The sequence below is a fragment of the Ochotona curzoniae genome, unplaced genomic scaffold (assembly GCF_017591425.1).
Source record: "Ochotona curzoniae isolate NIBS_2020 unplaced genomic scaffold, NIBS_Ocur_1.0 scaffold_274, whole genome shotgun sequence".
NCBI classification, from domain to species: domain Eukaryota; kingdom Metazoa; phylum Chordata; class Mammalia; order Lagomorpha; family Ochotonidae; genus Ochotona; species Ochotona curzoniae.
This window is the reverse complement of record NW_024467101.1, coordinates 7468630-7495401: the sequence shown is the minus strand read 5'-3', so window position 1 is coordinate 7495401 and position 26772 is coordinate 7468630. Positions and strand designations below refer to the sequence as shown.

Below are 26772 nucleotides of genomic sequence, written 5' to 3'. Positions count from 1 at the left end.
CACTTTCTGGTTCAGCACTTCAACTCTCTTCCTTGAGCGTCTACGATGTCCTTGATGTTTCACCCCTGTGCCTTTGTCGCTCACCAGGAAGCGGGTGTTATCACCTGTCGGCTGTCCCTCCATCGGGGGATGGCCCAGCTCGGATCGCCTTAGTGGGTCCCACTCCCGAAGCCCAGGATCCCCCCCATCCCCGACATCACTGTCATGGTCATCAAGACGTGGTCCACGGGGCTGGCATCGTGGTGCACACTGGCTCCAGTCCTGCCTGCTTCACTTTCCATCCCAGCTCCCTGCCAACGTGGGAGATGAAGAAGCAGCTCCAAGCTCCTGGCTTCCAACTGTTCCAGCCCCCGCCACTGCCATGTGAACCAGCAGATGGAAGTTCTCTCCTCTCTGTGTAACTCTGCCTTTTAAATAATATTATTTGAAATTTATTATTTTAATAATAAAATTATTATTATTTTATTATTATTACTATTATGTGGTTCCTTGTACTAAAGTGCTTTGGTTTACAAAAACTTCTTGTCCCTAATTCATTTGGAAAAGCTAGGTTTTCGAAAAGTCGCCACTGACAACTAAGTTCGTCTTGAACCACAGACCGGGTACCGGGAGACAGACGGGGGCCACCGCTCCTGGCTGCAGAAGGAAGATCCCAGGGGACAAGGCTCCCAGGGCGGGTAGGGGTGGGCGGTTGTGGGGCGGGTCGTCGCTCGTCAGCTTTTGGCACCGCACCTGCTCCGGCTTCGTTCCCGGAGTAGCAGCCGTGACGGGGGTGGGGAGCGGGTCGGCGTCGGCGTAGGGCCCCGCGGGCCGAGCTGCGCATTCATCTTTGTTTTCTTTCTTTCTTTCTCTCTCTCTCTCTCTTTTTTTTTTTTTTTTTTTTTTTCTCCCTTCCCCCTAGCGCCTGGCACGGGTTGGGTCGCCGGCAGGCGCGGTGGCCCGAAAGCGCGCTGTCGCTTCCGCCGGCCCCGCCCGCCCAGCTCGCGGCGCGCACAGGTGCGTCCAGGGCGCGCGTTCCAAGGACCAGGGACCTCACGGTCCAGATCGGTTTGCTCGCTTCGGCCGCACGACTACAAACAGCCAGCGAGGCGCGGGAAGGCGGCTGGACCCGCGCACGCACGCATCCCCCTCGCCTCGCCCCGCGCGCCCAGCACCCGCGCCTGCACCTGCACCTGCGCCCGTGGCAGAGCGAGGGCCACGGCGCCCCCGGCCCGCCCCACCCCCACGCCCCGCTCGGCCGCGCTCGGGTCGCCGGGCTCTATGGGGAAAGCGGCCGCTCAGAGCCGAGGAGGGGGCTGCGGCGGCCGCTCCCGTGGGCTCTCGTCGCTCTTCACGGTGGTCCCCTGCCTGTCCTGCCACACGGCGGCGCCGGCCATGAGCGCGCCCACCTCCGGCTCCGAGCCGGAGCCCCAGCCTCAGTCCCAGCCTCAGCTCCAAGCCCAACTTCAACCCCAGCAGCAGCCACAGCCCCAAGCGGGGCCGACCACGGAGCCGCCACTGGAGTCGGTTCTGGAGCGAGTACCAAGGATATCTGAGCCAGGACCCAGCGCTGGGCAGGGACGGGAGCTGATGCTGAAGTTACGGCCGAGGTCCGAGTCCAGTCCGGGGGGCAGGACTGGCGCCCAGCACAGGACCTCATTGGAGCAGCTGATCTTGGAGGTGACAGAGAGCGCGCCGGTGCCCAAAGTGGAGTCCGGGTTGGTGCCGGCGGCTCTCAAGCCGCTGCCGCTTCCGCGACCTGGACAGGCCAAGACCCCCGTGGGGGTGCCCGTGGCGGGAAGCGGCACAAGCTCCAGCGTCCCGATGGGCTCCCTGACCCTGGACAGCTTCAAGGGTTGGCTTCTTAAGTGGACCAACTACCTGAAGGGCTACCAGCGCCGCTGGTTCGTGTTGGGCAATGGCCTGCTGTCTTACTACAGGTAAGGACATTCTGGGGTGTGGGGGGCATGGGAGGCAGGAGAAGTAGTGATGGCTGGCGATTGGTTGGGGTGTTCCAGCATGGCCCAGACCTCCTAGCCCCGGAGAAGAATGGATGCTCCTGTGCACGGTGAGCCTGCCTCTCCAGATCCCTGTCGGGGAGGGAGAAGCTGGGAGAAGGGAGTATCTTAGGGCCTCCGGCAGTGGTGGAGCTGTGGGGGGCAGTCTGAGAGACCTTGCCTGTTGGGGCTCCCCGGGGTAGGAATGGGTGTGTGCATGACAGTAGCACGCTTGTACATGGCACCCCAACTCTGGTTGTGAAGACTTGGGCTGGGCCTAGCCAACTCAGATACTGCAAACATGGCTTGTAGCCTTCAGGGTGGGGCTGGGGTTGGGGGCATGGGGGTAGGCGGAGCAGCAGTGTGGGATTGAACTGGCAGCCCTGGGGTGGCACCACCTGTGCCATATTTCCCGCTTAGCCAGAGTGAGAGGGGATGGTGCTGAAGGCCGGCCTGCCTGCCTGCCTGCCTGCCTTGTTTTACTGGTTGCTCCCTGGGTCTGTTTCCCGCCCACTCTGAGCATGCTAGGTAGGTTTCAAGCCTGGAGAGCTTAGCTCACTCCCCCGGCTGCTGGTGTGCAAGTGGAGCGAGCCAGCCTCAGAGCAACTGGCAGGACTGGTCGCTACGATTCTGGGGTTCTGAGTCTAGGGAGGGGGTTAGCAGGTTCACAGGGGAGGCGCAGTCTTGCTTCATGGTTGCCAGCACCAGGGCACAGCTCTGCCCATTCGCTGACGTCCTGTGACCTTACTCATCTCCCTCCTCTGCCCTGTACCCCTTGCAAGGTGTCTAGCATCCCTCCTAGTCCTGTAGTAGAATGTTGGAGTCAGTGAGGCCCGTGGGTGGTGGGTGGGAATCCCAGCAAAGCTAAGCAATGGCTTCCATCCCAGGAGGGGGCATCCTGGCAAACTTCTCTTCCCCAGGCACAGAAACAGCTGAGATGTGTTGGGTATGTGCCCAGCTCGCCATGTTGTTTTGTGTGCCCCAGGTCCATTGGACTGTACTGTGGGAAGGGGCGTAGGGGGCAGGTGCCAACAGCCCAGTGCCTGGCTTCCATTCCCAGTTCTGCCTCCTGACTCCAGGCTAGCACAGACCCCGAGTGCAGTCTTGTCTCAGCCACCAGTGTGGGAGACCTAGGGTGGAATTCACTTCTGGGTTGTTGTGGACATTTGGGGGCAGTGAAGCAGCAGATGGCAGGTTGGGGGGGGGGCTCTGTAAACAATTCAAAATTCCAGGGAGTTTCTATTTAGCACTCCCCAACCCTCAACCACCTCTCAAGCAAATAATTAACTAAAAGACCCCCTCCATGCCAAGGAAAAAGAAAGTCCCCTTACATTTGTTGTAAGAAGTTGCTTGAAGTTCATGTGCATGAGGGGGGCTTTCCAAAGTCCATACAAAGCTGCCCGGGCGTCTCAGCACTCCTGTACACCCCAGTGAGCTTGACTTTCAATGCCATTTCTCCACGAACCTTGCGACATCCCCCTGATGTCATGGAGCTGATGGTTTGGAGGGGAGTGTCCATAAGATCTATTTGGGCCAGACTGATTCGCTAAATAAATTAGGAATCCTAAGATGGGCTGTTAGCATAGAGCAACACTGACTGCCACACACCAGTCCACACCAAAGCTATGGATGAGGACCTGGGCTAGGGCTAGGTACCATTACTTGACTGGGTGGTGGAATAGTGGACTGGTCACATTTGGCAGGGTCAAGACACTAACCAGCACGAGAGAGAACTTGGTCCAAGGGTAAACTCTGTGGGGGAGGTATGGGCCCAATCCTGTGGAAATACAAGTCCCGCAGATTAGCTCGCTTGCTGGGGTGGCGAGGGGCTAAGCTAGAAGTGACCATGGCACCTGCCATCGCTTATGGGTAAAGGAACCAAAGGCAATCTGGGCAGGTCAAGGCAGCACTACCCGAAGCTGCATCCTAAAATAGGATGTGGAGTGGGCCAAGCTGCCACTGGAAGGGGGCGGACCGGGCAGCGTCAAGCAAACTTCAACTCACAAAAAAGAAAAGAAATGAGGATGGAGCACATGTCATTCCGACCTAGGCTCTTACCCCAACTGGTCTGCATGAGGCAGGGATACTACGGCACAGCATCGAAGGCAAATGCTGAAACAGGTGAGGGGCTATGCCAGCTGGGTCAGAGCACCCACTGACACACGTGCAATCTAGGATTGGGAATAGACTCTTTTGGGGAGCTGTGAGAGTACACCCTTGCTGGGTTGGGATTCCCAAGGGAGGGTGCAGGGGCTGGAGTGGGGGCTGCGTTCTGGTCTGGAAATGGCTGCAATCTCCCTACAAACAAATGTGGACTGGGGCTGGACGCACCAAGCTGGGCTAGACGCCTTCACCATCTGGCACTCCGGAGAACCTGGGTAGATGTAGGATAGACTAGGCTAGTTCTCTGCCCCTACTGAGCCATGTGTGAGCAGTGTCTGGGTAGGGACAAGCCTTGGCTGCAGTGAAACATCCAACACCAAGAATTGGAATGGATTGAAGGCCAGCAATAAGGGCTGACCCATGGAAACACCAGTATGCGCAAGATCTGGCATAGGGAGAGGTTCTGAAGGAGGAGCTTGGGAAAATCCTCTGTGGGAACATAGCCCCTACAGGTGAGCGCAAGAACCATGATATGGAGCAACCCAGACCAGGCCAGAGGAAGATACCCACCATCAAACATATGACATAAGTGGGGGGCAGACCAGGCTGAACCTGATCACATCAACTGCAGGTGAATCTGAGTGCTAGCATAGAGTGTAGGTCAGGCCAGTTTCAGCCGCAACACATACCAGTGCACATTAAGGAATGCCAAGGGGAGGTGAGCCATACCAGATGTGGTTGCAGCGCCCAAACCGCACACATGAGAACTGGAGGGGAGGAGGCAACGCCGGCAGGGGAATATGGGCTCCCCTGCTGGACAGCCACTCCCATTGGAGAGCGTGAGTTGGGATGGGGGCAGACCAGACCAGGCAGGGCTACAACACCTGTAGGCCTCATGTGAGCTAGACTGGGGAAGGGCCAGATTGGGCTGACTGTTCTGACTGACTGGTGCAAGCAAAAATTAGAGTGGGTGAGGGTTGGTTGGACTTTGCCGCAGATTCAGATGGCAGAGGCTGGCACTGGGCGCTTATTCTGTTAAATCCCAGAACCACCTGGAGAGTGCATAATCTGGAAAATGGAGAGGCCTAGTAGGGAAATAGTGGGCACCTCCATCCTGGGTAACCACTCCCATTGGAGAGCATGAAAACCAGGACAGAGGCAGGGGTCTAGACAGAACGGCACCTGTCAGTATGTATGTGGGCTGAATAGTGGGTTGGTTGGGTTGAACTAGGCTTCAATGTCCATTGACAAGTACAAGAGCTAAATGGGAAGTGGGACAGACTGAACAAGCCTGCAGTACATACTAGCATGCATGGGAACCAGGGTAGGGGGTACGCCTGGTGGAGGTTATGGGGAGTCGCCCCAACTAGGCTGCAGCTCCCACTGGTTTGCGTGAGGACCGAGTATGAAGTGGGTAGGATCGAGCTGGACTACAACACCCATTGGTTCAAGTGGAAGAAAGGGCAGGAAACAGAACTGACCCAGCAACTGCAACCACCAAGATATGCATAAGCTGATTGGGGTGAAGGACTGTACCAGACCCTGTACTGGCAAACTCACACACGAATCAGGTTTGGGATCATCTCCGATAAAGTTTCTTTGGAGATCCCTTCAGCTGAACTGCTGGCCTCAGAGCCCCAACCATGAAGAGACTGTCAGCCAGTGGATTCTGAATAGGTTTCATCATGATTGGAATGGCGAGATTGGCAGCAATTCAAACCTGTTGAACTATCAAAACTGCTTGAGCAGGACCCTCAGAGTGCGCCTCACATCAGGGACTGGGGATGGGTGGGAGGCTGGGTGGGGCTTTTCCCTTTGTTTCTCCCCTGACCCCAGATACAGGGGAAACAATTGATATTAGTGTGGAAACAATGGTATTACTCACAAAAAAATAATGAGATAGGAGGTAAGGTTTTTCCTGCATCGCTTGGCACTCTGATGGTTGATGTATTTGGATGCCAACAGGGACAATGTAATTTTGCATCCTGGGTGTTTTTTTTTTCTCACCCGGCTGTTCCCATTTTAAAAGGTTCATCTTGTCTCCTGGGGAGACTGTCATTAATGCTGGGGGAAGAATTTAGAAGTGATAACAGAGCTTTTAGAGATGTGGGCATTTGCCTTGGCAAGTTGTCACGGAGACAGTGTTCTTAAGGCACATTGTATACAGGTTCATGCTGCTAAAAGCTGGTGAGGGGATGCAGATTTCTGCTGCCCGCTGGGTACAATGTGGTTAGGCGCGACATTTGTTTCCAAGGAAATGGCTTCAGCCAGAAGCATCTGCTCTCTGTATTTTGTGGTGTTGTTGTTGGGAGTGATCTGAGCCAGTCACAAGGAAGTCCTTGCCATCATCAGCATGGGTCTGTGAAAGTGAATTTAGAATGTGACAGAGCAGGACCAGCAGCTATTTTGTGCATTGGGCGTATTTTGATGTGGTAGCCAGGTTGCAAAAGATGGAACCCCAAGCCATCTCCTGTCCTTGGGGCTGGCTGTGGATTCTCCTCCTCCAGTGGACTCAGCTCTCAGAATCCAACCATTTTGGAGACTGGTCCCCAAGAAAAACATGGTCTTGCTCCCGGTGTCCTTTTGGAAAATAATCAAAGAACAAAGGGTGGGGATACAGAATGCTATCCAGTTGAAAAAAAAAATCTCTCAAAATATTGAGGGTGCAATCTGTAGGTTAAGTCGTGTCTACGTGTGGAGTGGACAGCCCCGGAGGTGGCCTTGTCAGAGTAGGCTCGGCTTTCATTTGAAAGGCCCTTTAGTATCTTGTACCATGGCAATATGGGGCCAATATATTTTCTTAATGCGTAGCACTGGGGCATCGCAAAGATGACAGATGGCCTAAGCAGCATCCTCTGGCTAAGCACCATGCATGCCAGCATTCTTAGCAAGGTCCACTGGCGTGAATTGCCTGCCTCCACTCCCCTGCCTGGCTTCAGCCTGCTCCTCTTGCCAGCTTTGCTCTCATTGTGTGCCGAGTCATGCTGGGTGCTTCGTCCTCCCATGTCAGATGGGATCTCCACCCCACGTGTCTCCATCCTTGCCGCTATGTCATGGCTTAGGTCCATCCACCCCCTGCTCATTTGGTGTCCCAGTGTCCAGCTTCTGCTCTGGAAGAGCCTGCCCTCCAGGGTTCCCTATCAAGTTCCCTGTCCCAGGGAGTGAATCCCTGTATTGAGTCCCTACTGTTTGAAATGCCTCTGGTGGGGTGGGGGTGGGGGGCAGGTGGGGGTCCCTGTTTGACTCTAGGGCCAGGTTTTCCTTCTCTGGGAGGGATGGGGGATTAACAGACCAGACCCGTGGGCCTTTGTAGACAACTCCATGCGCTTCCCTGCCACAAGGATTCACTCCGTGTCCAAAAACAGTCTCTGTTGCATCCCCCCTGGAGCCCAGCAGACTGTGTTGCCACTGTTGCTCACAATGGCTTGGTCAGTCTGTGAGTGGACATGCCAGCAGGTGACAGAATCACCTGTGAGTTTACGGGCATTCACAAACCGAAGTATGTTAATGCCAAGTTTCTCCATATGTTTCTCCTCCCCTTATTTATTTTAAAGATTTATTTATTTTTATTGGAAAAGCAGATATACAGAGAGGAGGAGAAACAGAGAGGAAGATCTTCCTTCTGATGATTCACTTCCCAAGTGACTGCAATGGCTGGTGCTGTGATCTGAAGCCAGGAGCCAGGAACCTCCTCCAGGTCTCCCACACGGGTGCAGGGTGCCAAGGCTTTGGGCCATCCTCGACTGCTTTCCAAGGCCACAAGCAGAGAGCTGGGTGGGATGTGGAGCTGCCGGGATTAGAACCGGCGACCATATGGGATCCCGGTGCATTCAGGGCGAGGATTTCAGTTGCTAGGTCACGCCGCCGGGCCCATCTCCTCCCCCTTTTAAAAAGTTAAGATATATTTTTATTGAAAAAGCAGATTTTACAGAGAGAGGATCCACTGGTCACACCACAAATGTCTGTAATGGCTGGAACTGAGCTGATCTGAAGCCAGGATCCAGGAGCCTCCTCTGGGTCTCCTACATAAGTGCAGGGTCCCAAACTTGAGCCATCCTCCATTGCTTTTCCAGGCCACAAGTAGGGAGCTGGTTTGGAAGTGGATCAGCCGGGGCATGAACCAGTGCGCATATGGCATGCTAGTACTTGTAGGGAGAGGATTAGCCAATTGAACCATCACACTAGTCCCTTTTTATACTTTTTTTTTGTTTGTTTGTTTAATTGGAAAGGCAGATATACAGAGAGGAGGAGAGACAGAGAGGAATATCTTCCTTCCGATAATTCACTCCCGAAGTCACCACAACGGCTGGGGCTGCGCCAATCTGAAGCCAAGAGCTTTCCGGGTCTCCCACACGGGTGCAGGGTCCCAAGGCTTTGGGATGTCCTCAACTGCTTTCCCAGGCCACAAGCAGGGAGCTGCATGGGAAGTGAAGTGGGGCTGCTGGTGTTAGAACCGGCGACCATATGGGATTCTGGCATGTGCAAGGCGAGGACTTTCACCATTATGCTATTGTGCCAGGCCCTCTACTATTTTTTTTTCCCCAAGAGTTTACTTGTAAAACAGGCTGCAAGAACACAGGCTCCTTCTTTTAACTATGGGAAGAAGTTGATATTTATGTAGGAATGGGATCTGGGTTTCATTGCCCCAATATGTAAAGATTTATTTATTTATTTATTTTTAGATATATTTTGACAGAGAAAAAAGGTATGTGTTGACAGAAAGATCTTCCATCTGCTGGTTCACTCCCCAAATGGTTGCAATGACTGGGAGCCAGGAGCTTCTTCTGGGTCTCCCATATGGGTGTAGGGTCCAAAGGCTTTTGGGCCATCCCCCACTGCTTTCCCAGGCCACAGGCAGGGTGCTGGATGGGAAGTGGAGCAGCTGGGACATGAACTTGTGCCCATATGGGATGCAGCAGTTGTAGGAAGAGGATTAGCTAGTTGAATTATTGCACTGGGCCACATCACCCCAACTTTTCCATTCCACGCGCAACCCCAGTGTCTTGGTGTTTAACTCCTCGTACATCCCCTGCTCCTCTTTTTGGGTTTGTTGTAAAGCCTCATCTTCCTCCTTCATCTCCTTGACCTGCTGCTGGGACCATGCTGGCAGCTGGGTGTTTTCTTGCATCCTTCCCTGCGGTCATGCCCCCCCCCCCCGACACACACACACAGTCCCCTTGATTCAGCTTCTGCTTTGTTATTTGATATTATAGACAGATACATGGGAACTGAGCGGCTTAATCCAGCAGTGCCCAAAACGTGAGTCAGGATCTCACAGGTTGGAAAGTGTGGCTGCGGGCTGATTGACAAAGAAGTAGCTGATGTGTATGACCCTCATCTGTAGCTCCGTAGTGAGCATCCCATTTGGTATCTTATAGACCCGCAAATATGCATCACTTTGTGAAAGATGGCAGTGGCTCGGAGAGGGGGCAGCAAAGAGAAGGCTTTGGCAGGTGACTGATTTAGTTTTTGCTTATTTTAAAGGGAGATGAGAAAGAGAGAGAGAGAGAGAGAGAGAGAGAGAAGACAGAGAGAAGACAGAGATGGGCTGGTTCAGGTCAAAGCCAGGAACCTGGAGCTTCATCCATCGCATCTCCCATGTGGGTGACAGGAACCCAAGCATTTGATCCACCCCTTGCTGCCTCCCCAAGCGTCACATTAACAGGAGGGTGGCATCAGAAGCGTAGCCGGGACTCAAAACCCAGTCATTCTGATCAGCAATGGGGGAGTCCCAAACTGCACCTCAACTGCTCCACCCAACACCCACCCCAAGATAAAGGATTTAGCCAGGGCTTTTCACAGTTGTGAAGCTCTTTCAAGCATGGTCTTTGCTTGCCTGCAATACTTGTGCAAGTCGTGGCTTAGAGATGATGCTTCCTCCCTCATCAGTGTTTGCTGCACTCGATCACAGGACTTTCTGCACCTGCAGCTGGCGAGGATCTGAGTGGGTTCCAGCTCAGGGGCGCAGGGCACAGGGGATGGCCTGCTGGCCTACCACTTGGAGGAAGAAATGGAAGCTCACGGAATGAGGTGGTAGGCAGCCAACCCAGGACTGACTCTTCTGACTCAGCCCCTGCCAGGGCGTCCACCTGCCTCCCTGCGGTCTTGAGCCCCGGGGGGACCTCGGCTGCTTTGATGAGTCACTGGGAAGACACACAGTGCTGCCCATAGCTGTGCTCACAGTCACAACGAGGGATTCAAGCAAAGGCAAATCAGCAACAAAACAAAACAAAACAAAAGGAATAAGATCCAGGGAACACCTGATGTGCACTCCCAAGAGGAAGGCACACGAGACAGGCTTCCTCCAGCGGCAGTCTGCAAGCACTGTGTGTGTCTTGCTGCCCATCCTGGAAACTGAACCCAGGGGTTTTATTGTGAACTTGGCACACACCCCAGCTCCCAAATCCCAGAAGGAAAGCCCATGGCCAGCATGCAGCACCTTACTTATCTGGGGAGCCACCCTCGCCAGTCAGGGAATGGCAGAAACCCTCTTGAAATCCATAGTTCCCAGGTGCCAGCTCAGTGACAGAGGGTGAGGAGCGGCAGGTGTCATGGCGTGAAAAGCTAAGTCTCTACCTGTGACACTGCCAGCCCACATCCCAGTGCTAGTCACCAGCCCCGGCTAGTGCTCCTGGGAAGGCAGTGGAAGATGAATGCAGGGCTTGAGCCTCTGCCACCCACATGGGAGAACCCCAGATGGAGTTTCTGGGCTCCTGCCTTTGGCCTGGCCCAACCTTGGCCGTGGTAGTCATTTGGGGAGTGAACCAGAGCATGGAAGAAAGCCTGCCTTTCTTTCTCCTTTTCTCCTTTGCTGTCACTCTGCCTGCCAAATCAATTAGTCATTACATACTAAGAAAGCAAGCGGGCAAAAAGAGGAGCAGCCCCAGACCTGCTGTCTGAACTTTTCTACTGCTAGGCCTAAGCGCCTTCCTCTTTGTAGACTTTTAGTGACGTGCAGTCAAGGTGAAGGCCAACACTCACACCAGCTCAGGAGGGCAGATGCCTGAACTTGGCTTTGAGCAGTGGACACAGCCTGGTGTTCTGGGGACCCCCTTCATGTGTGTCACCTCTGACCATGTGGGTGATCTCTGTCGCTCCATTGTCTTTGTCCTGACCTAGCAGTTCGGTGTTGGCGTTGTGACTTGGGGCACCCTTGTCGCACCTGCCTGCTTCCTCCTTACCCTTTTTGCGCTGCCTCTGGTGAAGTGTCTGGGATTTTGTCATCCAAGACGGGAGCCCACGGATAGGTTTGGAATTTTTGAGACAGTGAGCATCCGCGAACATCCCCCATGCCGTCAGCCACAGGCCAAGTGGCGGCGTGGCTGACAGCTTCATGTACCACACAGTCATAGCTGAGGCATAGAGGGAGGGAAAGAGGGAGGAGGTGGGACAGATCTATGCACAACACATGGCTCAGTCTCCAGAAGAAGAGGTGAAAGGGAGGGGCCCCGAGGACCCTCCCCCTCGCCCCTCCTCCCCCCGCCCTGCTCTGCTGCCCAGAGAGAGAGCTGGGAGCTCAGGCAGGCGGCGTCTTTCCTCTGCTTCTTCTGGGACACAGCTGTCACACCCATGTTCACCCAGCAAAGGGAGGCCTGTGAGAAAGGCGTGTGATGTTTCCGAACAGGATCCCAATCTGTTCTTCCCAAGAGGAGAGCAAGTTAGAGAGCCCAAATGAGCCTGTTTCCTGGGTGACCAGGCTGGATGGGGAGAAGGAGACAGCCAAGAAAGCACCCTGGAGCAGGATTGGAACTGGCAGCCCAGTGTGTGTGTGTGTGTGCGTGCAGTGCATGAGTCACACATGGCAGGTGTCCCCATTGCACAGATATGTGCCTCCCCCAATCACTTACACACACACACACACACACACACACACACACACACACACACGTGCTGTGCACTCCCTCTGGGTTTGGGAGTCCGGCTCTGGACACCAAGCCCCTCAGTGTTTTATGTGCGACACTTTCCTGCCTGTGTGTCTTCTTTTTAAGCATTCTAGATGTTCTCCCGTCACCCCCCGAGGCTCCACCCCCTGCCCCCACCCCTGGCATCCCACGCCACGCTCAGCTGAGGCTCCGTGCACTTTATGCCTGCGTACCCGCCCTCACGCTCTTGACTCACAACCACTCTTTGATCTGTCCTTGCTGGGCTGGTGCCCGAAGCCCAGGAGGAGACAGCAGATGGCATTGTCAAGCTCTCACAGGAAACTGCTAGAATGTGTTGTCTTTTTTTTTTTCCTTCCCAGAAGATTTATTTATTTGAAGGCAGAGTGACATGGAGAGACAGGGAGTGCCAGAGAGAGCTTCTGTCTGCTGGTTCGCATCCCAAATGGCCGCATAGATCAGGATTGGGCCACCCCAAAGTCAGGAACTGGAAACTCTATTTGGGTCTCCTATGTGGGTTACAGGGGCCTGGGGTACTTAGACCATCTTCTGCTGCTTTCAGTGGGGCCTGAGCAAGGGGCTGAAGTGAAAGCGTAGCAGCTGGAGCTCAAACATGCGTTGCAGACGGCAGACAACGCCGGTCTAATGAAGCAGTAGCAGGCACAGCCTTCCTGGGCTCACTGGCCCAGCCCTGGTCACAGTGGGCACTTGGGTGCAACCAGCTCTGGGGACAGTGTCAGGTGGGGAGTTTGGGGCGGTACACCTGTCAAATGCTGACGCAGGTGTCCTAAGGTGAATTCAGGGAGCCCAGAAACCTCCCGTGGAGCAGAAGGGCAGAAGCTGGCTTGATCTTGATTTTCAGTACAAATACCGTGAAAGCAGGGCCTCACGATCTTCCTGAGCTTTTGGGTTTTAAGCAGGAGGTGTCACAAAAGTTACCACAGGGATAACTGGCTTGTGGCGGTCAAGGGTTTATGGCGATGTCGCTTTTTGATCCTTCAGAGTCGACTCTTGCTATCACGTGAAGCAGAATTCACCAAGCGTTGGATTGTTCACACCCACTAATAGGGAACATGAGCTGGGTTTAGACCGTCGTGGGACAGGTTAGTTTTACCCTACTGATGATGTGCTGTTGCCATGGTAATCCTGCTCAGTGCAAGAGGAATGGCAGGTTCAGGCATTTGGTGTATGTGCTTGGCTGAGGAGCCCGTGGGGCGAAGCTACCATCTGTGGGATTATGACTGAACTCCTGTAAGTCAGAACCCCACCCAGGCGGAATGATACGGCAGCGGGCAGCACCGAAGGAGCCTCGCTTGGCCTCGGATACCTGGTCCCCTGCGTCCCTGCCAGCGGCTACGTCGTGTGTCCCTCTCATTGGCAAGTTATTGGGTCCCTGTTGTACTCTTGGGAGACCCAGCTTGACTCTTGGGCCCAGCCCCGGTCATAGTGGGCACTTGGGGGAAGCATATTGGAGCTCTTTCTTTCAGGTAAATAAAACATATTATTTTTTTAAAGATTTATTTTTATTATTTTTTTTTATTGGAAAGGCGGATATACAGAGAGGAGAGACAGAGAGGAAGATCTTCCGTCCGATGATTCACTCCCCAAGTGAGTGCAACGGCCGATACTATGCCGATCCGAAGCCAGGAGCCTCTTCTGGGTCTCCCACGTGGGTGCAGGGTCCCAAAGCTTTGGGCCATCCTCGAGTGCTTTCCCAGGCCACAGGCAGGGAGCTGGATGGGAAGCGGGGCTACCAGGATAGAACAGGCGCCCATATGGGATCCCGGGTGTGCAAGGCAAGGACCTTAACCACTGCGCCACTGCGCCGGGCCCAAATAAAACATATTTTTTTAGAAATGTTGTGGGAACAACAAAATCCGTTGATTTTGGTGTGAAAATCATTGACATCCATGCACAGTTTTTCATAGTCTGTATTTTCCATGAAGTGTTTTAAGATCCCCTGCTCCATGTGTATGGGTGTGTAGATTTGTACACACACAAAAATAGACCTGTATTTACTAGCTGTGCACAGCACGTGTGTGCTGTAGTTGATGTTTAAAGCACATTCTGAGTTCACAACTGAGAGGCTTCCATGCACACGGAACACCCCATGTTTCTGATTGGCTGGAGCTCACCTGACTTGGGGCCCGAAGCTTTTGTCGAAGTTCACTGTGGCGTTAGCCTGGTCCCTAGTAGGCAGGGTGGGGGGAGAAGGGGGAGTCAGGGTGGGACCCATAACATAGGTTGTGTGGGGCAGAGGAAGGACCCTCACCAGCTGACAGCATGAGCCAGGCAAGGCTTTGACTCCCTTGGGGGTTCCATCCGGCTTTCCCAAGGGTTGTTCTGGTGACATGAGAGGTTCAGGTGCCAGAGTGGTCTGCCAGGGAGTCTCCATGCACAAGGCTCTGGGAAGAAGTGAAATTCCTTCCGGACAACACAATTTTGGAATGTTTCTAAGTCCCTCCTCCTCCCGCATTTACCAGGAATGCCCCCTGCCCGGGTGGAGATGCCTTCTTTAGGATGGACGTGCCCCCTGCCCGGGTGGAAGCCACCCTCTTGCCTCATCCTTTGCGTGTCTTGATTTGGAAGGTGGAGCTGGATCAGAAGTGGAGCAGCCAGGCCACTATCCAGCATCCATATGGGATGCTGGTATTGTAGGCTGTGGCTTTACCCACTGAGTGGCCACCTGGGCCGGTCCTGAGCACTGTGGGCATTGGAGAAACGAGCTGATAATTGGGAGTGTTCTCTCTCTGCTTCTCATATTCAACATAAAGTTAATTTCTTTTTTTTTTTAAGATTTATTTTTATTGAAAAGGCAGATATACAGAGAGAAGGAGAGACAGAGAGCAAGATCTTCCATCCGTTGATTCATTCCCCAAGTGGCCACAACAGTCAGAGCTGCACCGATCCAAAGCCAGGATCCTGGAGCTTTTTCCAGGTCTCCCATGTGGGTGCAGGATTCCAAAGCTTTGGGCTGTCCTCCACTGCTTTCCCAGGCCACAAGCAGGGAGCTGAATGGGAAGTGGGGCCGCCGGGATATGAACTGGTGCCTATGTGGGATCCTGGTATGTTCAAGGCAAAGACTTTAGCCACTAGGCCAATGTGCACAAAAAGTTAATTTCAAAATCAAGGTTGAAAGCAACAGCGGTTTACTCTCAGGTGAGAGTCTGCAGCTGGCTGGGGCAGGTGTGTCAAGCACTGTGCCCCAGGAGCAGGCTGGTATGGTGTGCTTTCCCACAGTGACAGTTCAGGAGTGGGAAGCATGGCAGCTCAGCTCGAGTCCTGCTCATGCCCCGCAGCAGTGGGATGGAAAGACCCACCTCGTCCTTGTGTTGAAAGAAGGAGAAAGTTCCCAGGTATCCCAAGCCGGGCCCTCGGTGTGGCCCACCCAGGGACTTGGGAAACATCCTTGAAGAGATCAGCCGAGAGATCTGGGTCTAGGGGGCCAAGCTGGTAGTGAAAGAGCCAGTGGGCTACCTTTGCTGGGCCGCAGGTGTCCACTGGCCCTTCCCCTGGGGTTTTAGGAGCCCCTGGGAGGCGCAGTGACAGCCCCCAGTGGCTCCCCTCTCTCCCACCCTCATGAATGGGTTTGATCCTGTGAGGAGGGTGAGGCTCCTGGCTCCTGAGCCCTTGGGGCAGGGTGGGAACTGGGATCCATGGGGCTGTCACCTGCAGCTGAGCGGTTCATAGGCGGTGATACTAAAGCTTCTTGGTGTTTCCAGTTTTGAAGGTGCAATTAGTTTGCTTGGCATGGAAGCATCTCCTTCTCCTGAAACCTGAGTTTATCCTGTCATCTTGCTGAGCCTTCACCACCCCTGCCACCCCAAAAGGGGATTAGGGCACCCTTCACCTCTCTTCTGATTCGTGTTGGCCCTGCACCTGGCCGTGCAGCCCTCTACGCCATCGTCCCCTCCTCTTCTGGCCTTGGCTTGTCTGTGGGGGCCACGAGTGGTTGTCTGTGCACACGCCCAGGAAGGTGCAGCTGGGACTCTGGTCTGTTTCCTTACAGAAAGCAGAGCACATGGTTCCCAGTGTGGAGTAGCTGTGAGTGGGCCACACTGCACAGGTGTACCTGGGAAGCTGTCCTGATCCCTGGTCGAGTTGCAAGGTGTGGCATGAAGAAGCTTAAAAGCTGGCAAGCCAGGGAAAGGTGCTTGGCCCAGAGATTCAGATGGCAGTTAGGATGCCAGTAACCCCAGGTCAGAGCATCTGGGTGGTGATAACTGGCTCCTGATTCCAGCTTCCTGCCAGTGGAGACCCTGGGAGGCAGCAGGTGATGACTCAAGTACTCCATCCACATGAGAGACCCAGATTGAATTCCCAACTCCCAGTTTGAGGGTCAGTTTCAGCTCCCAGCTGTAGCAGACATCTGGAGAGTGAACCAGCCAATGGGAGTTCTTCTTTCCTGTCTTTGTCTCTTTTCTCTCAAATAAAAAAAAGAAATAAAAAGAAAGGAATTGGGTGTCTTTAAACCTTTGGGTTTTTTCCCCTCATTAATTTATTTATGTATTTGAAAGGGTTACACAGAGACAGAAAGAAAAGAGAGATCTTATATCTGTTGGTTTATTCCTGGACCAGGCCAAGTCCAGGAGCCAGGGACTTCTCCCAGGTCTACCATATAGACCTTGCAGCTTCGGCGGGAGCCGGGCTGGGTGAGAGCCACTTTCTTATACGATGGTTTCATATACTGCGAATGTGACGGCTTGTAGTTGTGGGAACTGTGAAGGGAGCAGGCAGAATTCCTGAAGCATTGCTATGTCCGTCCTCCATCAGATCTACCACTCCATGCTGAATCCAAGCATTGAAGTCCACCCTTGGCCTGGGGAGAGTGCACCAGGGTGGGAGATAGGGAGAGGGGAATCGAGTGTCTTGAGAGCCCTCTCTGCCGGGTGTGTGTTTTGGTCTGTGCCATGGGGACTTTGTGGCCAATAGAAGGTCACTTTGCAAAGGAAGTTGTGGGACTCTTCCTTCTCGTCACAGCTGCAGACGTGGGGTGGGGGATTGGGGTGGGAGGTGGGGCTGGGGGTGGTGACAGGCGAGCTGGTTCAGGTGCCCTGAACCATTCTGTGTAGGAGATGCTGATCTTCCAGACTCACGACTGTGCTCAAAATAGGCCCAGCTCTGTGCCCCAGGGACCCCGCCGACTCCTCCCCGGGGGCCACACAGCATGGCACAGCTGCCCTCCTGTGCCCTGTTCCCCAGGACTCAAGAGGCCCCTCGTGTTCATCATGGCCAAACATAGGCAAGATTGTTTTTATTTATTGATAATTTTTAAAAATTGTTAAAAGAATTATGTAAGAGGCAAGGAGACAGATATGCTGAATGTTTAAAGTATTTAGGATTAGTTCCAAAAATAAATTTTTTTTTTTAAATTTTTGAAAGGCAGAGTAAGAAAAAAGAGAATGGGAGAGATCTTCCATTTGCTGGTGCACTCCCCAAGACGTTACAATGGCCAGTGTTGTCCAGGCCAAAGCCAGGACGCAGGAGCTTCTTCTGGGTCTCCCACATGGGTACAGAGACCCAAGACTTGGACCACCTTCCATTGCTTACCCAGACACATTAGCAGAGCAGCTGGGATTCGAACTAGTGCTCCATAGGATGCCAGCATCACAGGTAGTAGCTTTACTCACTATAATGCCAGCTCCATTTTTCAAAAAAAAGATTGATTTATTTGAAAGTCAGAATTACAGAAAGAGAGAGGAGCCCACTTACCTTTTCCATCCCACATGCCAATAATGTGCCAGGGACACACAGGTGTCTCATCACTCCATGTCGTCCTTGTCATTCTTACCCTTGACCGTGGGGTGACCACAGACCAGCATGGCTGTCGCTTTGAGATTATCTGACAGTGTCTTAGATTCAGGTTCAGGTCTTGCATTTAGGGCAGCAGTTCCAGGGCCCATGTCCTTCCTGATACTTCGTATCGGGGGGCCAACAGCGTGGGTCTGGCTTGTTGTGGTGATGTAGCTCTGACTGCGGGGAGAAGCTGGTGCTGGCCAGATCTCTCCACTGCATACTCCGTGAACTTTACACTTGCTGACCATTGGGGATAGAACTGAGGCCCAACTGATAGACTCTTGTTCTTCAGCAAACCCTCACCTGCTGTTCTTGGCATCTACTCACTGTTCCTGCCTTGGTGTGCTATGATTTAGATGATTGTCAGCTCGTGCTGCTCCATTGGTGTGTGGGCTTTGTTGGGCCCGTTGCTTCCCGTCGTTTGTTCATCTGCTTATTATATCAGTATCAATTTCGTGAATTTCGGTTTTATCTAATAGGTTATACACAATTTATATCAATCATTGATTTTGCTATTCAGATTATCCCTGTTTTGATTGGGAGGAGTCTTTCTTGGCTTGAGATCTTTTTTTCTTTTATTTTTTGATAGATTGACAGAGAGAAACTGTCTTCAATCTCATCATTGACTCTGCAAATGGCTGAAATGGCCATGCCTAGTCCAGGCCAGGGCCAGGAGCATGGAACTCCATCTAGGTCTCTTGTGCGAATGGCAGAGGCCCAGACACTTGGGCCATCTTCTGCTGCCCTCCCAGGTGCTTGAGCAGGGAGCTGGATTGGGAATGGAGCAGCCAGGACCCGAACCAGCACCCATATGGACTGCTAGAGCTGCAGGTGGAGCGTTAGCATGCAACCACCACCACGTCGGCCAGCTGTCCTAATTCACATTTTTGCCTTGTGGGTTGTTTCTTTCTTGCTAATGCTGCCAGACTCCTCTGGTCACTTCCTCTGTCCCAGGAGGGCCTCCCTGATGTTCTCGGAGCGCAGGCCGGCTGCTGATAGGTGCTCCTGCTTTCTCCTTTGGGAATTCCCTTTTCCTTTCCTTCATTCCTGAGGAATATTTCCAAGGGATCTGGGATTCTGGACTCATAATTCTTTTCTTTCAATGCTTAAAAAAAAAAAGTAGGCCAGTTCCTTTTTTTCTTTTTTTTTTTTTTTAAAGATTTGTTTATTGTCCTTGGAAAAGCAGATTTGCAGAGAGAAGGAGATAGAAAGAGAAGGATCTTCCATCTGCTGGTTTACTCTCCGGGTAGCCACAACAGCCGGAGCTGAGTCAATATGAAGCCAGGAGCTTCTTGCAGGTCTCCCACGCGGGTGCAGGGTCCCAAGGCTTTGGGCCGTCCTCTGCTGCTTTCCCAGGCCACAAGCAGGGAGCTGGATGGGAAGTGGAGCAGCCAAGACACGAACTGGCGCCCATATGGGATCTCAGCGCATGCAAGGTGAGGACTTTAACCACTAGGCTATCATTCCAGGCCTGGCCACTTCCTTTTGGCCTGCAAGGTTTCTGTTGAACTTTTGAAACTTGTTTGCTAGAAAGGCAAAATGGATGTGTACATATTTGTGTGTGTGTGTGTGAGAGAGAGAGAGAGAGAGAGAGAAAGAGAGACAGAGACAGAGAATGAATGATAGTCTATCTGCCTTATTGTCCTATTAATTCCCCTGATGGCTGTCATATGGCACTGGGACAGGCTGGAGCCACTGTGACAGCCCTCATTTTTTTTTAAAGGTCGTACAAGTGCTGGGGACAGTGTACCTTCCTGGTGGGCTCTGAGAACCAGTGTGTGTGTGTGTGTGTGTGTATTGCATGCCCTGAATTCACTGTGACTTGATCAGAAATTTTTGGAAAGCTCTACCCAAACAGGAAGCCAACATTGCTCTGCACTGGCGCTGGGACCCTGTATTGTTCCCTGGCCACTCGGGGCCGGCCTTGCGCCTCCATGAAACCAGCTCAGGGGCTAACTTGCACGACCCTACCGTCTATTTAGCAATTGGTAAACACGCAGGAAACTTACAGGCAAAAAGCAATCATTTTGGGTAGCTGGCTGCAGGTTATTTCTACAGTTTTTAAGATTGCATTTATTGATTTGAACGAGAAAAAGGACCCAGAAGGCCCACGGCAGCTGGGACTGGGCCAGGGCAAAGCCAGGGCTGGGAAGTCCACCCAGGTCTCCCTGGTGGGAGGCAGGGGATCCAGGCACTGGAGCTTCACCTGCTGCCTCCCGGGGTGTGCAGCAGCAGGAAGCTGGAGCGGGAAGTGGAGCTGACACTCAAACCCCAGGTACTCCGTTGTGGGCTGCAGGCATGTCCAGTAGCAGTGTCTGAACTACATTGCCAAGTGCCTGCCCACTGCCTGCAAGTCTGCTTTGTTTAATGGGCCTTGGTGAGGTTGATCTGTGTTTTGCCGGCTAGCTCTGCAGGTGCCTGGATGCTCCATTGCTTCAGACTTGACTCACAAAATGAGCACAGGGACTGGGTGTTCTGCAGTCCCGGTACGGTGTCTCCTGCCTCGTTGTGTTTCTGTCTGAGGACTTCTTTGGTACCCGCAGGTGTAGGAGCCAGGACTCACGCAGATACCCACAGGCTTGGATGCTAAAACTGCTTATACAAGATGGTGCCGTGCTTGCATAATATCTGTGCACCTGCTTCTGTGTACTTCAAGAATCAATTTAAAAAAACATATTTAGATGCAGATAGAGAGATGGTTCCCTCTCTGAATGCCCACAGTGGGCAGGGCCAGGCCAGGCCGAAGCAGAAGCTGGGATGTGTTCTAGGTTTTCCCACATGGGTGGAAGGAGCCCAGCTGTTTGAGCCATCACTGCTGCCTCCCTGAGTCCACTCTGGCAGGACGCTGGGGTCAGGAACCAGGGCCAGGGATTGAACTCAGGTACTGCAGTGTGGGGGCAGGAGTCTCAACCAGGAGGCTCTGAAACACCTGCCAGCATTGCCCATGTACTTTAAATCACGCCCAGATTGTGTGTGGCACTTGAGAGGGGGTAAGGGCTGCATAAATAGCTGTTATACTGTGATGGTTTAGGGAATAGTGAGTTGGGGAAAAAGTCTCTGTGTACAGTATAGGTATGTGTGGGGGTTTTTTTTGTTGTTGTTGTTCTTTCCCCCTCAAATATTATTATTATTTTCCATGAAACAGTTTTGTAGATATAGGGATTGCTCCCACACCTTCTCCCCACTCTGTTTTTCCCCTCCTGTCATTCCCTCCTCCCCCATATTATCACAGTAGTATATAGTCCTTTAGCAACAGCTACAGATTTAACTTTCTGCAGTTTAAGTGTGTCATGGCATTGTAGGTATTGGCAAAAGTGGAACATCTAGTATCATACTGCCCAGGTATATATTTAACTGTCTCATTGGGAGTCCTCCTTTTGTTTAGGAGTAGAGAGGCCTCCAAGTATGCTGGTCTCCATTATATAGTTCATCTACGGGAAGGTGTGTATGTACTTGATTCTCTGTTTATCTATTTCTTTAGTATTTTGTGTGAAGACTGTCTTATTCTGAGAGATCTTAGGATGTTTGTCCTTTTGGGACTGGCTTATCTCCAGACAGGACTGTTTTAATGTAAATGGTAGGAGCTTATTCTTTTTTTTCCTGGCATTGTAATATTCCACAGAGTAGATGTACCACAGTTTCTTCATCCAGTTATCTGTCAGTGGACATCTGGGTTCTTTCCATGCCTTTCCTATTATGGATTGTGCTATTGTAACTGTAGGGTTGTCGGTCTCTTTCTTGTATGCAGGTTTTACTTCCTTTGGATCTGTTTCCAGGAGTGGGATAGCTAGGTCAAATGGTAGATCAATTCTCAGCTTGTTGAGCACTCCCCATCCTGACTTCCATTGGTGGCTGCTTTCCCAAATATTGTCCATCTCCAGTTGGTTGAATCCACTAGTACAGAGGATAATACAAACTTGGTGACTTAAACAAACAAACATAACAACCCAGAAACATGTGGTTTCAGAGGCTCAGAGCATGAGCTCAAGGTGCTGAAGTTCCGGGTCAAGTTCACGTCCCTCTGAAGACAGCCCAGGGTGGGATCCCTCTGGTGCTGACCGGCAGCCCCGCACTCTCCCTGCCTTGTCCTGTCCTCATCTTCCCTTGACATGCTTTCCCAAGGCCCTGCTTCCCAATCAGCTCACACAGTCACAGGTGCTGGGGGCGAGGAGAGGGGTGGTACTTCAGCAGACTGCCCAGGGGACACAGCTCACGACACCATACTCAGGGTGACCGGGCCATGAATGGACAGTCTCCACCAGCTGCCCTGGGTCCGTGGCCTCTCCCTCTTCCCAGGCAAAGACCTCTGCCCCCCTCCTACCCTCTGCCTCATGTCTTGTTGAGACTCTGCCCAAGGCCTCGCCTCCTTGGTCCCTCTAGTCCAAAAAGCCCATTCCATCTCCTGCACTCTTTCCATTTCAAGTTTGCTTTTTTTTTTTTTCTGGACAACTTCCTGGGGACGTTTAAAAAAATACACAGGCCGTGCAGGACATTCAGCTTAGCTCCGTAAGCTTTGCTAAGGGGTACAGCCCCCCTCCATCCCCTATTTGTGTCCCTGACCTTTTTTTTTTTTTTTAAAGATTTATTTTTATTATTTTTTTATTGGAAAGGCGGATATACAGAGAGGAGATACAGAGAGGAAGATCTTCCGTCCGATGATTCACTCCCCAAGTGAGCGCAACGGGTCGATGCTATGCCGATCCGAAGCCAGGAGCCTCTTCCGGGTCTCCCACATGGGTGCAGGGTCCCAAAGCCTTGGGCCGTCCTCGACTGCTTTCCCAGGCCACAGGCAGGGAGCTGGAAGGGAAGCGGGGCTGCCGGGATTAGAACCGGCGCCCATATGGGATCCCGGGCGTGCAAGGCGAGGACTTAACCACTTGCGCCACCGCGCCAGGCCCTGTCCCTGACCTTTGAATACCCGTCCCCATTACTGGCTGGAATGTCACTGGGGCCGGACTAGACTGTCACCAGTCTTGCTTATCCATGCATCCTCCTCCATCTGCTGGCCCGATCACTGTAGGTGGGGGCTCATGGGAAGTGCTTGCTGAGTTAGAGTTGGGACGTTCGGCTGGGAATTAACCGAGCAGAAACTGGGTCGTCACCTGGAATGCGCATTGAAGGAAAAGGACACCCGAGGCGAATCAGGCCGAGTGCCTGACTCCCCAGCGACAGCACCACCTGTTCCTCTATGTGTGTCCAAGTACAGATCTGCAGCCATGTGTGTGTGTGTGTGTGTGTGTTGTCCATGGGCGTGCTTTGGTGAAAGTCCCAGGGCTGGAAGGCCGCAGCAGTGGTAGGTGAGGCAGAGGAAAGTGGACACCTGCATGTGTTGCCCGGCCAGCGTCACTGCACAGTGCATTGCTGGGCAGTTGGGGACAGAAATAGTTCATGCCTGACAAAGCAAGTCCCAGTTAGGAGTGGCCCCGAGGGTGCCTACGCTGGGATTTCATGGCATAAGGTTCTGGTGTCTCCAACTCACTGCTACAGTCATAGGTATGCACCTCCTTGGCTGAAACGGGCTGCCCAAGCTGAGGGCTGCGTTGGGTGGGCATCTAGGCCAGCCAACCAGGCATTGGTCTGCAGGTGGGTGGGCCTCTTGGTGCCGTGATGTGCTGATCCAGAAGCCGGCCAACCCCCTGCCATACCTCCCTGAGTCCAGGGAATTCTCCGGAACTGCAAGGATACTTTGAAGTAAGGGGACCAATAGTGGAAATAAGGGAGGAACTTGGAGCTGCCTGTCTCCCACCTGCACCTTGCACTCTGGTTGTGACCTGAGTGTGACCTGCGACTGTTTCTAGCCATGGGTGGCAATCCCAGCCTCTCGGTGGCCACCCAGGAAGCCAGAGGCTACACACACACATCTTGAGGGTGTATCAATTCCTGACCCAAGTCCACACACCCCAGCCCAAAGGGGGCACCAGAAGAGGAAGCAGAGGAAAAAGGGGCATAGTGGTGTCCGCTACAGATGGCTCAGCCGTTAGCCATGGTGACCTCTGCGGCCAGTGCAGGGGCCCATGTCCCTGCCAGAGAAGGTGAGGGTGCGACCGAGGCCCTCTCTGCTGATGGGTGAGTTGGCTCACTTCGCAAGATGTTGGTCCAGGGCTGAGTCCTCGCATCGTGAGGTTCTTCCCTGGACATTGTGTGTTCTGAATAGTTCCAATCCCCAAAGTGTCTTGTGTAGGGAGGGAAACGGAAGCCAGGCTGCTGTGCTGACCACCACCCAGGGACCCTCAAACTGGACTGCTGGCCAGTGACAAAATCATCATCCTCAATGAGAGAATAATCAGCTGAGGAGAAGGGACAGGCATCCTTTTGCACATGTAGGTGGAACCAGGGACACAGAGTCAACACAGTTTTATACCTGGGTGGGTCACAAAATGGGAGGGGTCGGTGGGAGAAGCCTGAACTAGTGAGTCTCGAGGTCCGGAGTTTAGAGTCACAGGGAGGACACCGTGCTAGTCCTGATTCCGATCCCTTAGCGCAGGAGCTAAGGACTGTGACCTCAGAGCCAGAGGGCAGGCGCCTCTCACCCCACAGCAGGCAGGAAGGGGCGGAGTTTGTGCTCTGCTTGGCTTGCTTCTTCCTTGATACTGAAGTGCTCGAAGGCTGGCTGCCTTTTCTTGTTAGGACAAGAGTCAGAATCCTTAGCGTAGCCTGCCAAGTACTGAACTGTATGTAAACTTTTAACATATTTATTATATATTCATACACTATATACATTTTTGTATATATTCCTTGTTTACTCTTGTCCTCAGCATTTGGCCATGGAATTTTTCTTCCTTTTTTTTTTTCCAGGGGAGTCTTCAGTAATATTCACATATGATTTTTGGGGGGAGGGGCGGAGAATTTTGTTTTAAAGGGTTATTTTAAGCCTGGTACTGTAGCCTATGGCTAAACACCTTGCATGTGCCAGCATCCCATATGGGCACTGCTTCGTATCCCAGCTGCTCCACTTCCCTTCCAGTTCCCTGCTTGTGGCTTGAGAAAGCAGTAGAAGATGGCCCACTGCCTTGGGACCCTGCACCTGCATTCATGGGAGACCCAGAAGAAGCTTCTGGCTCCTGGCTTCGGATTGGCTCAACTCCAGCCATTGTGGCCACTTGGGGAGTGAACCAGAGGTTTATTTTGAAAGGCAGAGATAAGAGAGGAGAGAGAAATCTTCATTCACTGGTTCACTCCTCAAATGTCTGCAACAGGTAGAACCAGCTCCCATTTGGGATGTTTGTGCTTGAAGGTGGAGGATTAGCCAGTTGAGCCATTGCACTGGGCCCCAGAGTCCATCCCCTTTAAGTGGACCACACCAGCACCGGAACCTGGACTGGCTCCTCTGCTCTATGTGATACTCCATAAAGAAGCTGACCAAAGCCTAAGGAGTCAGGACGGGTTGCCTCTGTATGCCTTCCCCAGGGGCTGGGGGGCGTGGTGCTGAGCCTCAAGTCATTTGCCTTTGGAACTGGTAGAAGAGCCCAAGCTAGGGCCAAGGCTCAGCAGCGGGAGGCATCTGTCCCTGAGAATCCAGGAGCAGCAGAACATGCCAGCACCCCACCCCCTACCCCACCGACCTGCACATCCCCACTGGGCAGGCCCTGGTGTTGCCCAGCCGCTGGCTCTGCCCTCCCTCCCTCTGCACATGTGCTGTGGTGCCAGGCTCCAGAGAGTTTGCTCTGTGAGGCGAAGAGAGGGAGTTCACGTGCATTGGATTGCAGGTGTCTCTGCTGTCCCTTCTCAGGGACTGCAAACACAGCATGCTTTGGTCCCTTCTGCTTTTTCGTTTGTTTGTTTGATGCCACTCATGCCAGTGTTTTGTAACTAGCAGAGGGGCCCTTTGCCAGGGTCCTTTGCCAGGAGCCAGCGCCACGTTAGCCCGTTAGCACAGCTGGAGCCTCCAACCCAGCTCTCCAAGGACCATGGGGTGGGGCGGGGTGGCGTGGGATAAGGCCGAGGCCAGTACTGGGGTGTGTGTGAGAGAGACATATTTCAGCATTGATCCCTCAGGATCTACTGCCTTGGGTTCTGGGGTCCCCATCTCAGTGTTGGGGGCAGGACCCCCACCTGCTCCCACTTTGATGCTTCTGAGACTTGAATGGCAACGATCTGTTGCAGGGTCTGACACCTGCCTCACCTTGTGGTGGGCACAGCTCATCTCTGTCGCTGGTGTCTAATGGACTCGGACCTCCACAGGCATGCGCGAGGTGTGGCTCCAGGGCAGGTCCGCCCTCCCATCATCACGAGGCTTCTGTCATGTGACCAGTCCATCCCCATAGGAATTGTCTCCCAATGTTGATGCCCAGGCTTCCCCAGATCTCAGGAATGTGCAATTCTGTTTTTTTTTTTAAATAAATATTTATTTGTTTTACTTGAAGAGAGAAAGATCTTTTACCCATTGTTCACTCCTTCAGATGGCTGCAATGGCCAGAGCTGGGACTGTCCAAAGCGAGGAGCCAAGAGCTTCTTTCACATCTTGCATGTGGGTACAGGGGCTCAAGGCTTTGGGCCGTCCTCAACTGCTTTCCCAGGCCACAGGCAGGGAGCTGGATGGGAAATGGAGAAGCTGGGATATGAACAGTTGGCCGTATGGGATGCCAACACCTCAGCTGAAAGTTTAGCATGATGTGTCACCGCAGGGTGTGTGCCCTGAAGGGTTATTTCTAGCCTAGAGCTGCGGAGTTGGGGAGCCTCACCCCATCACCTTCCCTTGTCTCCTGCAGGAACCAGGGGGAAATGGCCCACACCTGCCGTGGCACCATCAACTTGGCCACAGCTCACATAGACACGGAGAACTCTTGTGGCATCTTGCTGATCAGCGGGGCCAGGAGCTACCACCTCAAGGCCAGCTCGGAGGTGGACCGGCAGCAGTGGATCACTGCCTTGGAGCTGGCCAAGGCCAGGGCTGCCCGCATGATGAAAATCCATTCAGGTAGGGGGCCTTCAACACAGTGCTGTGCGGACTGTGGTCTTGGATCTGGAGGAGTGGGAACTGGAAGTGTTTGGGGCTGCTGTATTGGGGAGGGGAGGGG

At 53.1% G+C, this 26772-nt stretch overlaps 1 protein-coding gene across 1 annotated transcript in view; it reads left to right on the top strand.

Annotated features, from left to right (window-relative positions):
- Positions 1-1260: 1260 nt before the first annotated feature.
- Positions 1261-26772, top strand: part of OSBP2 (oxysterol binding protein 2) — a 108354-nt gene continuing 82842 nt past the window's right edge. Inside the window, exons 1-2 of the mRNA XM_041003674.1 lie at positions 1261-1919; positions 26464-26672. Coding sequence (XP_040859608.1) covers positions 1261-1919; positions 26464-26672 — 868 coding nt within the window. The remainder of the gene's footprint in view (positions 1920-26463; positions 26673-26772) is intronic.